Source organism: Polistes fuscatus, unplaced genomic scaffold (assembly GCF_010416935.1).
Source record: "Polistes fuscatus isolate 324 unplaced genomic scaffold, CU_Pfus_HIC Scaffold27, whole genome shotgun sequence".
NCBI classification, from domain to species: Eukaryota; Metazoa; Arthropoda; class Insecta; order Hymenoptera; family Vespidae; genus Polistes; species Polistes fuscatus.
Genome location: NW_025113104.1, coordinates 1,057,135 through 1,076,269, shown reverse-complemented (window position 1 = coordinate 1,076,269; position 19,135 = coordinate 1,057,135). Strand labels below are relative to the sequence as shown.

Here is a 19,135-nt window from a genome sequence, read left to right as displayed (position 1 = left end):
AGTTCTTTATAATTTTTTTTTGTATATATTTATTAATTAAAAAAGAGACAAAGAGAGATCCTTATATATATATAGCACGTGTGAACTTATAGTTTACCTGGTGCAGTAAACAATCTATTACCCAAAGAATATTTTACAAAGTCATATGCAGAATTTTTTTCATAACCGTTAGAACTTTTTGATAGAAACTAAAAAGAAATAAAAAAATTTATCTAAAAAAGCCGAAATAAGAGAAAATCTAATTCGGGCAAACCGTTTACAACGAAGTGCAGTAAATTTGATAAATCTTACCTCAATACTTTCAGGATCATCGAAGATTAGAACTAATTAAGGGCCTAACCACAATAGCCACGGCGAATAATAGTTTTCAGATAATTTTATTACTTTATGAGTTATTTCTAATTGTAAGACAAATTCATTCAATAGAGATCGAATAAATATAGACATTATAAAAATAGAATAAAAATGTACCTTTTAAATCACCAAGAAATATATTCAGGTTTCCACACAAAATTAAAGGGTAAGCTTTAGATCCCGAAAATTTTTTTACCATGTTATACTCACGAAATCTATTTATTATATATTTAAGAACATAGAATAACATTATTATTATTGCTGTTGAAACACTAACTTTATTTATATAGCACATGTTTAGTTAAACAAATACAAAATTATAAAACGAGCAAAAATAGTTTTAAAATACAACTGGGCCCTCTCTTGTAAGCCAAGAAGTGATATTAAGCTTAACCTCCGCAGCGACTTCTTGTATTTTTCGTGATTTAACAGAAACTAGAAAAGAATCATCAGACGGGGAACCTATTTAAGCAAGATCGAGATCATACTTTGTCCAGGCGTCAAGGATGTCAGGTTAAACACGTATGGAAAAAATTAGACAAAAAGCTGTATTTTATCATTTCATTTATTCCGTGCGTATCGATACTAGTTTGCATACACGGAATGTATCATCTACGTAGTTTCTTACATTAGAAAAGAGAAGTTAATCGATGTTATAAACATAGTTTTTTCTTAAAGAAATCTTAGTTTTTTCCTTTCTCTCTGTTTGTCTTTGTATTATGCGAATAAATAATTACTAGTCAAACGAGATACATAAAATGAAAAGCAAGAAGTGTTTCGATTAAAGGTCAGATTGAAATGACTTTATTTTTTATTATTATATAAGCGTTTCGATTAGTTATAATTATTCAAGGTAAAATACTCAGTTTTTCTTATCTTATTAAAATGTTAAAATAATGTGCTAGACAAATTTTCCTTTAATCTCACGTCTTTTTCTCCTACGATTTATTATATATTTTAATTACTTGTTCTATTACACTATCTTGTCTGATAATGACTCAATAGAAAATTATTAGAAAATTATTGTTATATAGAAACGCTATAATCCAAATGCCAGTGGCCAGCAAACTGCACGTAATTTACCAAAATTCTAATTTCGTCTAATCAATCTCTCATACCTACTATAAATTAGGCGGAAATTAACTAACCTCGGCGACGGTCCATATAGCGTTACCTGGATAGCACAGTTACAAAATTTAGACCAACTTTAAAAGCATTTTAACAAGGCTGTCATCTGGATATTTTATTATTTACTATTATTACTATAAAAAATATAATGGCAGACAATCATGACGGTTTTGAGTTTATGGCAGTCATTATAAGAAATGCCAAAATTTAAAATGTATTTTAACGCTTTGATGTCCGGGAGTTACGAAAAATTTTCTTTGTTAACGTTAACGTGTTCAAAGCTCCTAACCTATATTTTTTTCTTACTGTTTAGACTTCTACCTTTTATTTAGTAAAAAAAGTACATCAATGAATTCTTTAATGTTGTGTTTATCTTAATTTAAAAATGGAAAGACAAGACGTACACTTCAGATATATTTTATTGTATTATTTCCTAAAAGGCCAGAATGCATCGCAAGCACAAAAGAAATTATGTGCGGTATTTGGGAATATTCTGATACTAAAATTATATTACCGATATTATAATAAAATAATAAAAATATAATTATATACACGCGCTTACATTATTCAGCGCCTGGCGATAGGCAATACATTTGTACAATCGTGTAATAAGTGACAATCGACTAATAGAAGCATTTAGAAGAAATTACCGAGCACCACCTGGTAATGATACATTCGATACATTCGATACATTTTTACAAAATTTATGAACGTTCATGAATATCTATGATTGCTCTATTTGTAATACATAAAGTCTTGTCGCAGCTCGCTGAAGGGGTGAGATGCAGTCAGAAGAGAGAAAAAAGGAGAATTTTGAATAATTTCTTTTTAATAAAAATGAAGCTTGATTTTATAAAACTGGTTACACGGAGTTTTTATATTATATTTCTTCTTGACTTCTACAAAATTTCAAAAAAAAAATAATTGTTTATAAAAATATTGCCATCTTTGTTAGACCCCGTTTTGCAAGTAGTGCTTTGCGGTGACCATCAGAACATCTTACCAGATCATCCAAAAGAAAACAAAAAAAATATAAATCATTATTTTAATAAAAAATATTTTCATTCATCAAAGCTTTTTTATTTATTATGTAAATTAACAAAAATAACGGCTTTTTACATTTTTTTCGATTTTCAACAAAAAAATCACGAATGTTTTGTTAAAAAAAATTGTTCAAAAATTGAAATTTTCCACATAAACGAAAATCCTTCTAGTGCTAGATTAGTTTTTAGTTCTATTAATAAGTCGTAGAAATTTCCTCAAAATCCATCAAGTGGTTATTCAATTATAGTAGTCACCGACTTGACAAACACAGAGTTTCGAGAAAAACGCATTTAAAGTTTTTTATTTGGATACGGTATTATATTTTCGTAAAATTTTGAGCTCGATGGATGAAAGTAAACTCTTATTATGTATTTTGATCCGCAGAATCCGAATATCATAATTTTTTTGTCGAAAAGTCAAGCATTCAATTTTTTATAACCCATTGTTCAAACAATTTTTCAAAAAATTATAGTTTTTCGAGATGAATTAATTTTTTCTTATATTTTGGATAATTTCAAAACGAAAGTATTCTTTACAAAATCTTGTTAAAGCTCATAATTTTTGAGTTACATCCATCCCAAGAACTCCGCCTGCATGATCGCTGATCTCGATTCGCCCAGCGATCATGTTGCCGGTCCTAAGCCCGGGAAAAGGAGGAAGGTTGTTGGATCAGGTTAGCTCCCTACTTAACGTAAAAAAAAAAATTGCTCATGGAAACGATATTCTGCCTCGGAATAGGACTGATCTACAGATGACGACCCTGCAAGGAAAAGGACGACGAAAAGGACAACGAATTGGAAAAAGAAACACATAATACGTCTAGCTACCTAGAACATCAAATCATTTGTTAAATTAATGAGGAAAAATATCTTATAATATGAGTGGTAAAAGTTTAATAAATCTATATATTATATCTATTACAAGTTCTTCCGTGCCACGTGCTATTACTTTTACTTTAACTATTTAATTCTTCTATCAGAGAGAGCCCTATACAGCTAGTCGCTGTCTCTTATATACTAATCTTACATGAAGTAAAGTGGGGAGACTTACATGTGTGCGTCTCTCTCACGAACAGTAGTACACCAACACATGCTCTTGCGCTACAGCACATACATTTAACTTTACAATAGAAATGTACACATCTCAACACGCCTCCTTACATTTATATTGCCATAGATTTTATAATTCTCAATTACTTAGTCCTATTCTAATTGTAATTCTTTTCTAAATTTTTCAAATTTAATTCGTCCTAATGCTTTAGTGAAAATATCAGCAGGATTTTTATCTGTATCAATTTTAATTACATCAATTATACCTTCTAAATAATTTTCATTTACGAAATGATAGTGTGTTTCAATATATTTTGAATTTTTTGTTAGATTTCCATATTTACTAATAATAAACGCACCTGCATTATCCTCATAAATTTTAATTGGATTCTTAATATCTATTTCAAATATCTTTAGCAAATCTTTACTTAATTTTAATGCACTCACACATGCTGATAACGCAACATACTCAGCTTCGGTAGACGACTTTGTTACAATATTCTGCTTTTTTGATTTCCAATAAATAGTGTTTCCATACATTTTAATTACATATCCCGTTGTTGATTTTCTGTCAACTATGTCTCCTGCCCAATCGGCATCAACACAACATTCTAAAGTATTAGCATTTAGATTTTTCTTATAAACCAATTTTAATTCTTTCGTATAGTATAGATACTTTAATATTCTTAGTGCATATTTATTATGACTCTGGTCGTAACAATTTTGAAATCTACTTAAGTAATTTACTGAATAGCATATATCTGGTCTAGTACTTGAGCTTATATATAGCAGTGCACCAATTAAGTTTCTATATTTTATATCATTTGATGCTGTTAAAGCAGGCTCATATTTTAAGTTTTGTTCCATTGGAGTAGGATACAGTTTCGCATTTTCTAGGTTATATTTTCTCGCTAAAGACTCAATATATTCCTTTTGATCTAAAGTCATGTAATTTTTACTACAATCATAATTAATATTCATACCTAAATACGTTTTAACTAGTCCCATATCTTTCATTCGAAATTTTTCAGTTAATTTTCTTTTGATATATTCAATTAACTTTCTATCCTTACTTGCTAATAATAAATCATCAACAAAAATAATTAAATAAACCTTTTCACTTTTGACTTTCATAAAATATAAACAATAATCAATTTTATTTTTCTCGAAACCTAATTCGCTTAAATAATTATTTAAACATTCATACCATGCGCGTGGACTTTCGCGTAGTCCGTACAAAGCCTTGTCTAATTTACATACTCTTCCTGAATCATCATCATAACCTTGAGGTTGTTTCACATAGACGTCTGATTTTACTTTTCCATTAAGGAACGCTGATTCTACGTCCATTTGATCAATTTGAAAATTATTTTGTACACAATAATTTAGTAAAATTTTTAATGTTTGTGTCCTCGCAACTGGTGAATAAATATCATCAATTATCTCTTTTTGCTGAAATCCTTTTACTACAATTCTCGCCTTATATTTATTGTCTCCTTTCTTTGTATAGACCCACTTTAAATCAAGTGCTTTTTTGTCTTTCGGTTTTTCGACTAACTTCCATGTTGCATTTTTATTTAAACAATCAATTTCTTTGTCCATGGCTTCTTGCCATTTCTCGCTCTCATTATTATTTATTGCTTCATGATAGTTCTCGGGACTATCAGCACTTACAAAGTTTACATAGATACAATTAGTTATCGGATCTCCATATCTTTTTACTGGACTTTTCTTTCTTTCAGACCTCCTTATTATGTTCAAATTTTCATTGTTAGTACTCGGTTCTAAGATTTCATTTCCGTTTCTTTCATTTTCAAGTTCCTCTTCTAATTCAGTTTGACGTTCATTTTTTGGTTCATTCCCTACTCACCTCGAGAGATGGAGTAGAAGAAAGTTTAGAGTCATCCATACCATTTAACCCTACTAATTTTACATTTTGATCAATTATTTCTACATGCTTAGCTACAAAAACTCTATTGTTTACTAAAACTCTATAACCTACGACATCATAACCAACTATTACTCCAATATCTGCTTTCCTATCCCATTTACTTTTTCTTTTAATTTCTGGAACTCGAACAAAAACTCTACTACCGTATAATGTGAGGTTTTTAATATTTGGCTTTTCTCCCATCATAATTTCATACGGAGTCTTCTTTTCTATGGTATTAGCTAACGTTCTATTTTTCAGATAAGTTGCTGCTTGAACTACTTCTGGCCAAAATCTAGTATGAATTTTCGCGTCTGCTAATAAACATCTCGCCGTTTCATTATTGACCTATTATATCTCTCGGCTGTTCCGTTCAGTTCATGAACATACGAAGGACATGGTTCAATATAGAATCCTTTTTCTTTTGCAAAGTTATACATATCTTTATTTAAAAATTCTCTACCGTTATCACAGCTTAATTTTTTTATTCTTTTTCCGTTAAATTTTCAACTAGATTTACGTAGCTTACAATACAGTCATAAACTTCATTTTTTCCTTTCATAACATAAATTTTTGCTACTTTACTATAATCATCGATTAAAACTAGGAAATATTTTTCACCCCTAAACCCTATAGTTTTATGTGGTCCATTTACATCCGCGTGAATTATTTCACCTATGTCTTTTGATCTGTGCCTTTCATTTTTGAATTTAGTATTTGTCATTTTGTTTTGTATACAGGTACCACATTTCAAAAATTCCTTTTCTAAGTTATTTGGCAAACCTACGACTAAGTTATTTTTACTTAAAGTATTCAAATAATTAAAATTTACATGTCCGAGCATTCTATGGTATTTCTCTTTCAATGTCATACCATTAGCTATACTTTCAGTTACGTAATTTTGGCTTCTTGTGAACCTAGTATTTATTTTATATAAATTATTTTCTTTGATTGCAACTCCTATTAACTCATTTTCTCTACTATAAATTTTTGAAGTATTTCCTGACGATATAATTTTCGCATTTTCGGCGACTTTTCCGAAACTCATTAAATTCCTATCCATTTCTTTGACAAAGAATACATTTGTTAATTTGATTTCAGTTTCATTAAAATTTGTTACAAATTTAGCTCTAACATCGCCTACAATAGTTGCTTTAAGTGTACGACCATCTCCTACTTTTACATTAATCGGGTTTTCTAAAGTTTTTGATTTTACATAGTATTTATCACTATTTATTATATGGTCGGAACATCCACTATCTAAAATCCATTCTAGCTTATTTTCGCAAATATTTACCTTAATGCTGTTATTATCGCTAACCTCTGCTAATGATGTAAAGACCTTGGGTTCAAAGCGATCTTTGGCACTTTTTTCAGAAATAATTAATTCTAGTTGAGTATTTGTTACACTGTTCACAATATAATTCTTTGCTTTTATTTCTTTTTTCTTCCATACGTCTTCTGTGATCGCTGGTGGCCTTTCATTAAGTTCAATAACTTCATTGCATTCTTTCAGTTCCAAGAATAATTTTAATTTATACTTCCATTTTTCGTAATGAGTCCCATCAAATACTTGTAATAGAAATCCTTGGTTTTCGGATTCTCTTTCGTCCGCCATGTTGATTCGATTCTCTTTGCGTTTATATTCTTAAACGCTTTCACAATATTATTCAGAATAACTAACTTCTTGAATATACTTACCTTTACCACCGCATATAACCATGGACTGCTACCATGTTAAATTAATGAGGAAAAATATCTTATAATATGAGTGGTAAAAGTTTAATAAATCTATATATTATATCTATTACAAGTTCTTCCGTGCCACGTGCTATTACTTTTACTTTAACTATTTAATTCTTCTATCAGAGAGAGCCCTATACAGCTAGTCGCTGTCCCTTATATACTAATCTTACATGAAGTAAAGTGGGGAGACTTACATGTGTGCGTCTCTCTCACGAACAGTAGTACACCAACACATGCTCTTGCGCTACAGCACATACATTTAACTTTACAATAGAAATGTACACATCTCAACATCATTCAATAATAAAGATCAAGAAACCCTAAAAGAACTGAAAGGTAATAAAATGGATATATGCGCCTTACAAGAAACCAAAAAGAAAGGCAAAGGTCAATTGCAATACGATGACTATTTAGTGATCTATAGTGGGGTAGAAAAACAAGTCAGAACAAAGGAAGGGGTAGCCATCGCAGTATCTAAGAAATACAAAAACAACATACAAGAGTTTAGCTACGTATCTTCACGAATATTGGTGGTAAAAATGAAAGCGGAAGACCAAAAATTAAATATAGTGTCAATTTATGCACCCGAAGATAATAAACCAAAAGAAGAAAGAGAAGCCTTCTACGACCAACTACAAAATATAGTCGGATCATTACCAAATACCCAACAAATAATAATCCTTGAAGATTTTAACGCCCGCATCGGAAATGAAATAATACCTGGATTTAAACAAAGGTTCAACGAAAATGTGTTAAATGATAATTGAGAACTTATGACACAATTCTGCACATTTAACGAGCTAAGGATTAACATTATATTTTATAACCACAAAGAGCAATACAAATTCACATACAGAAACACCTGAGGCTTCTGGTCCACAATTGATTATATTGTTACCAATAGATACATCCAACCACACCAAATACTAGATATCAGGACGTTAAATTCCGCGAATGTAGGAAGCGATCATACCCTGCTACTAGCAAAAATAAGAATGAAGTTTAAACCCCAAAGCAACCTTGCCCGAGCAACCCAAGAACCAAAAATAAACATCGAGTCACTATGGAACTTATCAACTAAACAACTATACAAGAACAGGTTGAAAGAAAAAATCGAAAAAAACCCAATAAAAGAAGAAGATATAAACACAGCCTGGAAGACACTAAGAACCAACATTTTAGAAACTGCATATGAGACCCTGGGAACACGAACTGTAAAAAACCGGGCTAGAATGATCAAAACTCCTTGGTTCCGCCCAGAGATTAAGGAAATATGCAAAAAAAAGAAAATAGCATACCTTAACTATAGGACATTACGAACACCTGAATCATACGAAATGTATAGACGAATCCGGAATCAAACAGCGACATTAGAAAGGCAAACAAAACACCATCATTGGGAGATTTTTTCGAAGAGAATGGAGAGTGACTTTTATGGACTCCAAAAACAAATCTAGCGCTTTATTAGAAATCAAAGAAAACAGGTCAATGAAATGGTCGAAACAAATCAGATCACAAGAGAAACCTGGATTAGTTACTTAACAGAACTCAATAAATCAGAAGACCCTCAAGTGGAACTAAATACGCCAGAAATAGTAACTAAAAACGACATACAAATTGAGTCCAATGATGAAGAAACAGCTATCCGAAAACTAAAGAATAGGAAGAGCCCAGGGCAAGATGGCATCCCAAACGAACTACTAAAATATGGTGGCCAACGTCTCACACAATAGTTAACATTTCTAATCCAAAAAATACTATACCAACACAGAATACCTGATGAATGGAGAACTAGTACAACTATAGTTATGTTTAAAAAAGGAGACAAAAAACTCCCTACAAACTACAGGGGAATAAATCTTTTAAACACTTCACTGAAACTAACAACAAAGGTTATAACGAACAAAATTAACAGCTTAACGAATCTAGAAGACGAACAACAGGGATTAAGATCAGGCAGATCGTGCACAGACGCGATTTTCATCATAAGAAAGATAATAGAAAAATCAATTGAATACAACAGACCAGCATACGTGTGTTTGATTGATTTGGAAAAGGCATTCGACCGTGTGCAGTTAAAGGATGTTATACACCACCTTTATAACCGGCAAATTCCGAATAATCTCATCAAGACCATAGAGAACATCAACAGAAACAATAAGATCCAAGCAAAGATAAACGGGGTCCTGACTGAACCTATTGATGCAGGTCATGGTATCCGACAAGGGGATTCCCTAAGCCCCCTTCTTTTTAACATCATTATGGACGAAAGAATAAGAAATCTAAGACTACTAAAAGGATACAAAATGGGCAACGAAGAAATAACCATCCTATGCTACGCTGATGACGCTGTATTAGTGGCCGAAAATGAGGATGATCTACAACGTCTACTACACCGATTTAACTGCATAGCCAAATCATTCAATATGAAGATATCGATCTAGAAAACTAAATGCATGACAACGTCAAAGACACCGTTAAGGTGCAAACTGGAAATTGAAGGGAAGGTTATTCAGCAGGAAATGAGATTTAAATACCTAGGAATAGAAATCTCAGGGTATGGTGATGTTGAAGCAAAGGTAAGAGAACAGACAATGAAGGCATCCAGAACAGCGGGTTGTTTGAATGACACAATATGGCGAAACAATATATAGAGATATAATAATAACAATATATAGAGACCAAAGCAAGAATTTATAAGGCAACGGTGAGACCTATTATGACATATACCGCAGAAACTCGACCAGACACAGCGAAAACGAAACAGTTACTAGAGACAACTGAAATAAGAGTTCTTCGCAGAATAGTTGGAAAAACACTACTGGACCGAGAGAGAAGTGAAGATATAAGAAGAAAATGCAAAGTGGAGAACGTTAACGAATGGATACTAAGTAAAAAAAAAGAATGAAACGAACGTATTAGCAAAATGGACAACAGAAGAATCGTCAGAATTGCACGGGATAAGTCACCGGTTGGCTGCAGAAGTACGGGGCGCCCACGAAAACGATGGTGCGACAATTTAACAGTACAATAGGCAGAAAAACGTCGTTACGAAACAGGCAACTTGCCTAAACTAAAGAATGAAGAAGAAGAAGAAGATGTATAAATACTTTTTGTATCTCTAGACAGTGTGCGCGCAATTAATGGACCAGGAGGGAAAAGACGTAAAGTTTCCTTGATGACTCGTTCTAAATATTTCATTTTCTAAGTATCTTCCATTGAAATAGGAATATTTTTCGGATTGCTTGAGCCGTACAAATCGTACCACTCTTCGTATACTTGATTCTAGAATCAAAAAAGCCGAATACATGATACAAGTTTTATATAAAAATAAATATGATTTTTAAAAATAATGACATATAAGGTACTGCTTAAGAGCTATCTGTGCGTACTTGAATGTCCGGAAACGTGGCCAGCATTAAAAATAAAAATGAAAGTATATTAGTGGCAGTATCGCTTCCCTAAAAAATAATACATATTGTATTGTACTTTTAATGGATGAAAAGAAATTTTATCTAATCTGAAATAAATTCATCTTACTGTTAAAACTATTGTATTTATTTCATCGCGAATATCTGCTTCCGAATATTCTCCGGTCTCGTAAAATGATTTGAAAATAGCGTCTAGAAATGAACTGGTATCTTTTCCTTTAATTAAAGAAGGGCATATTTATATATTATTTATAATTATTATAAAAGGAATTATTCTATAGATACATTATTAAAAGAATATTTTTTCAAATGGTTATTTTTACTTGAATATGGACCTTTTTCTTCCTGGGTAAAGTTTTCCTAGTGCTTTGACTCTTTCTTTTTCTTTATAATCTTGATGAATGAAAGTTATATACATGAATGAAATATTAATTTTTTTAGAAAAATATATATTAAGGAAAATTGAGATAATTAAAAGTGTGAATAATCGTTTTGTTTAAACCACGCTCGTTATTTTATTAATGTGGGAAAAATATTCTTGTAGACGTTTTCCCTTAGATGAATTTTTAAATATAATACTTGGATGTAACCAGAATTTCATTATTCTTTGTATAGTTATGTCTATCCCTCTAAATAAAAATAAAATTCACAACAAGAAGACAAATATTCAATAATATTAGGTGTACAAATAAATTTCCGCCGTTTTTAATTAAAAATTAAGTATTTATTCTAGAAGAATGGTAATTTTAAGGTTATTTAAAATACTGTCCATCACTTGCAATGACTTTTTCCCATCTCTCAGGCAACATTCGGATCCTACGTCGGAAGAACTCCTTGTCTTTTGTGGCTATCCACGAATCAACCCAATTTTTGGTATCTTCATATGATTTGAACCGCTGCTCCGACAGAGCATGTGCCATGGACCGAAATAGGTGATAATCGGACGGTGCAATGTCTGGTGAATACGGCGGGTGGGGTAACACTTCCCAATCAATTGTTTCCAAATACTTTTTCACGGGAGCCGCTACATGTGGACGAGCATTGTCATGCAGGAGAATAATTTTTTCGTGTCTAGAATAGTATTAAAGGGCGTTTTTCCTTCAGAGCTCGGCTCAATCTCATTAATTGTGTTCGATAGAGAGCTCCGGTGATTGTTTCGCTCGGATTAAGCAACTCATAATACACTACATCCAGCTGATCTCACCAAATACACAGCATGAGTTTTTTTCCGTGAATATTCGGTTTTGCTGTTGATGTTGACGCATGGCTTGGTAATCCCCATGATTTTCTTCTTTTTGGATTATCATAATAATCATAAAAAATCAAATAAATTTCTCGTCACCAGTGATGATACGATGTAAAAAACCTTTTTTTTTATGTCTAGCAAGCAGTATTTAACTTAAGCATAATCGGCGTTCAATATCTCTCGGCTTTAATTCGTACGGAACCCAATTTCCTTGTTTATTAATCATTCCTAATGATTTTAAACGATGTGAGACTGCTTGCTGAGTGACTTCTAATGTTACAGCAAGTTCTTTTTGTGTTTGAGATGAATCTTCCTCCAATATTTCCTCCAATTCTGCATCCTCGTAAATTTTTGGCCTTCCACTGCGATCTTTGTCTTCTACGTCGAAATCACCTTTTTTATACTTTTGAAACCACTCACGACACGTTCTCTCACTGAAAGCAGTCTCACCATATGCTTCTACGAGCAATCGATGCGCCTCAGCAGCAGATTTCTTTATATTAAAGAAGTAAACTAATATTTCCCGCAAATGACGCTTATTTGGCTCAAATTTGGACATTTTCAACTACAAAAAATTATATTTTACCAATATGAAATCAATAATATTATTAGGTTATGTTGTTCTTAAACGTCCAAACTAATTTTTAAGCAGGATATCATCTGCGAAAGTTAACGGAAACTCCGCGCCGCGCTATCTACATTAAAACGGCGGAAACTTATTTGTACACCTAATAATAATAATAATAATAATATATAATCATTGTGAAAGTTGATCTGTAATTAATTATAAAAATATCGAGAGAGTGGCATAAAAGACTGGAAACGTATTGTGCAATGTGAATGCTATTGTTTTTGTTTTGAAGTTATACTTCTTTTTCAATACTAAATACAATGCGTGGCCTGTCGAGGATTTCCTTCAGAATTTGTGTGGCACTCAACATGATAACGATTTATGTACCATTTGTAAAGATTATAGATTATTAGCGTATATTCGAAATACGCGGCTCAATCATTTTGAGAATATTGAGAATATCGAAATGTTGTTATCGCGTCTCCCCAACTTTAAAACCGTTGCTAAGCACGCCCTGCTGGGCCTTTAACAAAGAATTAGTTCTATTCTTACACTGGTTTATTTTAGTTATTATGTACGGTGGTGATTGATATTAAAAAACTGTGAATATCTTTAAAAATATCATCAAACACATTGATTATTTGTAAATGTTAGTAATAAAAGCCTTTTTTCAGATTTATTGAGGAATGTATTATTATTTATTAGTTTCTTGAGATGTACTGAGGTATGTATTATTATTTATTAGTTTTAATTCGTTTCATTTCTTCTCTATAATGATCATCAATTCAGGTTGAAAATGAATAAACTGGATAACATGCTATGCGAATTTTTATGCCCTAACTATATGATGATAATTTTCTGATTTAAATGTAAGAATACCGATCAATTAAATTTGTTCTCTTCATCCTGATATTATAACAAACAATAGTAAGTAGAATAGCTTAAAGTTCAGTTAAAATACTTTACTGAGTAAGGAATATGTATTATAATAATTTTCAATTCAATTTATGGGTATCTGTTTCTATTTTTATGTTTATATTTCATACATAAACTACTTTCTTAAATTGTTTTAGCTAAATATGCAGCTCTACATATTTTGTTCCAATCAAAGACTGTAACACACCCAATAAGAAGACTCCATCTCAGCATCGGACCTGTGCATATAAATTTTATTTTCCAATGGATTACCAATATAAAAATTTCTTTTAACTAATGTCTCCTTCGTAGAGATTTCATGTGAATTATCATGCGAATAGAATTCAACCACAGTTACAAGGAATAAGCAATACATGAATCTGTCAAAAGGTAAAAATAATAATCTTGCTTCTGATGGAAACAAATATTGTGATTCTCTTGAAAAATATTTATTCAAAGCATTAAAAAACTTATTCTCTCTGTATAGGTTATCAATCATTATACTGAAAAAGAGAGCGCATTATTTTCAACAACAATAAAAAGAAGCCGACGGCATTGAAAACATGAAAGATTTTGGAGGAGAACATCTTCTTTTTGTTCACACTGGGAAGAAACCTTGTGCATTTATATTCTATCAAAAGAATAAAGGAAAGAATGCATCTTAGCTATTTATAAATTATTTTCTACGATAATTTTTATTAAGCAATAATCTCTTGTAGCTTTTTGACCAGTGTCAATATACATTTAAATTTCTGTTTCAGTTTTTGAGATTTTTGAAACTAATACAGAAAAGTGTAATGCCTATTACTATGGTTACAAAAATGTATCTAATAGAATATATCCATCACAAACAAACGCGGAACGTTGTAAGGAGTATAGGCTGCGAAAAAAATGTTTTTTTACGCCAAAGAAACATATCTTCTTACGTGCGTACATAAGTCCACAAACCAGCTTTTTTTTTATTCTTTAACTCCATACATCTTTACATATTGTCCGTAGAAATTTAGTAAACTGTTATATAAGTGAAAAAGATGGCACGTGGACGGTTTCTCTAATGAGATAGCATCGCTATTGTCATTTATTTCGATGAGGTTTCATTTTTTACTCATGCTCCTGGGTGTATTCTTCTGAGCCTTCTAGAGATATATTGGTTGTAGTTATTTTTGGCTAGCGAGTTTATGTACGTATCAATCCTTCTTTTATATCTGCAGGTTGCCTTGATTATTTCTTCTTCTATCGTGTTAATATTTTGGTCCTTTCCTATCTTTTCGTTACGGACGTACCATGGAGAATTCACGATTGTGCGCGGCTATGGATTGTTGAGTTTCGAGATTGGCAATGTGACTTTTCGCTGCTATACCCCATAGCGGTAATCCATATGTCTAGATTGGTTTTATTATAGTTTTGTAGATTTACAAAAAAATAAACTGTGCGGTTAAATCAAGAACACTTTTAATCAAAATCTCTTGAGTTACAAAGATTACTTGTGTTGAAATAGTTTTTTCATGTTCATTTTTTGAGTTTTCCATTAACTAATTGTTATTCTTCCTCTAAAAAAATTTTGTACATATATACGTTTCCTGGATATTATTAATTCTACATTCTTCTTACCATCTAAATTAATTCCTGTGAAAGTTTCTTATGCGTGCAATACTAACAATTAGAAACATTATCTCAAGTATTGCTATGTTATGAGATTAATGATTCGTATAATGCTTTAAAAAGAATATTAAATAAAATGTAAAATAAAATATTACTTGTAGTTGAATGTTTTTTAATTCTATAAATTGTTAATTTTCCCTAATATTTAAATACTTTGATGCTGCATTCAGAATGTTCGAAAAGTATTTCTAACAAAACTATATTATATGGAAGTATATTACTATTCAACATATTTATAGGATCTTGAAAAAATTTCCTATTACAGCAAGTATTACATTTTCTTGAATTTAAAAGAATTAACTATCTAGAATCGTTTAACGTATCGTTCATACGGAAATATTTTTCTTATATAAAAACAATTTTAAATCACAGGTCATCGAAAGCCCTAGGAAAGATTTCTTTTATACAATAATGCATTGACAACCCAGCATAATGAATAGTAAACGCATTTAAATTGCAGAACTAAATCATAATTAACAATTTAAATTAGACTTATTCGATTGGCTTTATAAACAGCGATTTCAATAAATAGCTTATTTGGCATACGAATTAGTAGTTGATAGTGTTGATACATTTAGCATATATGAGATTAGAAGGCTTAGAAGATAGTGCAGTTGACATTTCTGGAGTATCAGGTAATTTTCCAAAGAGTGACAATATTAACGATTTAAAGTCGAATCTGATGAATGACGAAAATTGCGTGTTTCCAGATCATACAAGGTAGAAATTCGGTAAGAATAGGTTAAATTATATTTCATACAGAAATTTATTACATTACAGTACGTAATTTTTGAGTAAATTGAATTATTGTTTTTTAGATATGTAACGGAGTAATATTAGTTTAGGATAGGCTATAGGATAATCTAATCTTAGTTTGTTTTACGATAGAATAGAAAACTTATGGAACTGTAGAATTCGTAAGAAAGGGTCCTCTTAAGAAAGGAATATAATATATATTTCCGATCAAGTAACGTCTGGTGGTTTAGACTGTGGAGATTACGAGAACGCTTTGTACGCACTCCCACTCTGGGGTGTTACGTAGATTTGGAAGAAAGACGGTTGATGACCAATATTGGATCGGAAAAGGGACTAGGACCGCCTTGCGTACCCTTTCCCCCTCCGTAGGCGAAAGGATCGATGCATAAGAAAGAGAGTTAGTCTTATGATTGCGCTTCGAAAAGTATTATGACTGCACTGGAGTTATGTATTATGATTAAGTATTAAGAAGCCTTATGGTATTATGTCGAGATATTAAGTGGTAGTATTATGTTGAAGTGTTATGTGTTCTTATTGAGTGATTATTAGTTCTTATGCCTTATGTGTTACGTCTTTTATGCTTTATGTTTTCTTACGTTTATGATTATGTTATTTTGAAGCCTTATGTTTAAGTGATTTTATGTATGATTAAATATATGCGTACTCTTAACTATTAATCCTGAAAAACTGTTATCTAAATAGTAACGCCCTTTAATCCTTGCATCCAGAAGAAGATCTATCATCATCAATCATTCTCAATCATCTTTTTTTTCATTTACAGATAATTCGTTTAAGGTACCATCGCGTTTAGGAAGAGTTTCTAATTTTTCTTAATACGATAAATTTTTTTTTTGGATTAATGCAATACAGACACTATTAATTCCTCGAGCAGCGTATTTTTTGAAACCGTTCAGACAGTGAGAATCGAACCCGAAGATGCAGAGAAAAGACTCACTCTTATCACTCAAAACTAATAAATTTATATTAAATTTAAGAATTACTATATGATAATTCGACTTCTATGATTAAAATCAAATATACTCAATATACCCAACTTATCGATAAAAGCAACTTGAGTGTCTTTCGAGTTATTTTGTAAAATACTTAATTATTAGTTTAATGAGTTTAATTTTCAGTCTATTTTTGATATTGTATCCTTTGTTGTTAAGAATACGAATACCGATATCCTAAATGAAAACTGGAAAAGTATAGTTTTAAAAAATTATTTTTTATTTGTACAGTTAATTATTACAATTATTTTATTAGGAAAATAGTTTCGACAAAATTTATAAATATTATCGCTTGTTAAATCTCAAGAATATAGTTTCAGTTGGTTGCAAAGTTATTTTGAATATTAGGTCAATATTTACAACGGAAACTGGATCATCTATTCGAACAGTAAATTTTCTTAATAGACTAGAAGCAATTACCTTCATTTGGATCATAGCAAATATTTGACCTAAAAAAGTAATATTAAAATAACAAATACTTTATTGATCAACTATTTAGAATACTCATTCAAGAATGGATAAAATTATGCTTTTACCTATACATCCTCTTTTCCCAAAGCTGAACGGACGAAAACATTTCTCGTTATAATTTCCCGGCAAGAACCGATCCGGGTTAAATCTTAACGGATCATTCCAATATTTACCTTTTCGATGAAGTGAAAATATTGAAATAACTAAGTGACAATTTTTTGGTATTACCACATTGTCATTCACTTAATGAAATAAATAAAAACATATTATAACTATAAAAGACAGTTATGTCAATGGACAAAAAAATATACTAAAAAATTCTCTATTATATGTAAAAATACCTTTTGTGTCCCTATATAGTTTGCGTGCAATAAATGGAACAGAAGGAAATAGACGTAATGTTTCCTTGATAACTCGATCCAAATATTTCATTTTCTTAGTATCTTCCATTCTAATAGGAAAATCTTTTGGATCGCTTGAACCGTACAAATCGTACAACTCTTCGTATACTTGATTCTGGAATTGAAAAAGCAGTATACATGATACAAGTTTTGTATGAAAATATAATAGATTTTTTAAGATAATGACGAATAAGATTCTGCTTAAATGAAATCTGTGCGTACTTGAATGTCCGGAAACGTGGCCAACATTAAAAATAAAAATAAAAGTGTATTAGCGACAGTATCGCTTCCCTAAAAAATAATACAAAATGATTTTTACTCTTAATGGATCAAAAGAAATTTTATCTGATCTGAAATCAATTCATCTTACTGCAAGAACCATTGTATTTATTTCATCACGAATATCTGCCTCCGAATATTCTCCGGCCTCGTAAAGCGATTTAAATATGACGTCTAGAAATGAACTGGTATCTTTTCCTGTAATTAGAGAAGAGCATAATTATATATTATTTATAATTATTATAAAAGGAATTTTTCTATAAATACATTATTAAAAGAATATTTTTTCAAATGGTTATTTTTACTTGAATATGGACCTTTTCCTTCCTTGGTAAAGTTTTCCGTGTGCATTGACTCCTTCTTTTTCTTTATAATCTTGACAAATAAAAGTTATATAATTAAATATGATTTTATTTAATTTTAAATAAGAATATTTGGTTAATATTAGACAATTGAAAATACAAATTTTTTTTTCATTTTTACCTCGCTTGTTATATTATTCATGATTGAAAGATGTTCTTTTAGCCATTTTCCCATAGATGAATTCTCAAATATAATATTTGGATGTAACCAGAATTTCAGTACTCTTTGTATAGTTATTTCATTCCCTCTAAATTAAAATAAAATTCACAATAAGAAGACAAATATGAAATAATAGTATATTACAATACTAATAAAAAAATATTTTACTAATTATTACTTCGACATATATTCACCAAATTTACAATCCGGATTGCTCTGCAAATTTAAATCACTTTCCAATAGGCTTTCTGTCAGTATAAAAAAAAATTGTCTTTAGAAAATTTTAATGGTTCCATACATATTTTTTAAACTTTTCAAAATATCCAAATCTCACCGAATATTATGTCTAAAGTACAAAGATGTACGTAATGCATGAAATCAATGTTTTTTCCATTAGTGGTTTCTAAAATGTTATTTAGTCTGTTTGAATTTTTTACCATTGAGTCCACATAAGAAGAAAAAATTTTTTCTTTGAATACTGGATTTAAGATTTTTCGATGAATCTCCCATATAGATGCTTTGAATTAGAAAATATTTCTTACTTTAATATTTCATGTTTTTTTTCCCTATATATTTATAATTTAAAAAAGAAACAAAGAGAAATCCTTATATATACATGT

General features: G+C 30.7%; 1 protein-coding gene across 1 annotated transcript; it reads right to left on the bottom strand.

The window, feature by feature from the left end:
• Positions 1–17,091: 17,091 nt before the first annotated feature.
• On the bottom strand, positions 17,092–18,096 carry LOC122518865 (cytochrome P450 4C1-like). Its single transcript, XM_043637983.1, has 5 exons — positions 18,085–18,096; positions 17,937–18,005; positions 17,655–17,829; positions 17,379–17,555; positions 17,092–17,291 (listed from the first exon to the last, which is right to left on the bottom strand). Exons 1-5 carry the CDS (start codon positions 18,094–18,096, stop codon positions 17,128–17,130), a joined length of 597 nt encoding a protein of 198 aa, XP_043493918.1. The 3' UTR covers positions 17,092–17,127.
• Between the last annotated feature and the right edge of the window lie 1,039 nt (positions 18,097–19,135).

What these genes read in the sequence shown, in the direction of transcription:
- LOC122518865 (XM_043637983.1), bottom strand. An exon ending in ACTATATAGGGACACAAAAG is followed by an intron (nt 17,556 to 17,654) that starts GTATTTTTACAT and finishes TATTTCATTAAG; the next exon opens with TGAATGACAATGTGGTAATA. An exon ending in TGGGAAAAGAGGATGTATAG is followed by an intron (nt 17,292 to 17,378) that starts GTAAAAGCATAA and finishes TTACTTTTTTAG; the next exon opens with GTCAAATATTTGCTATGATC.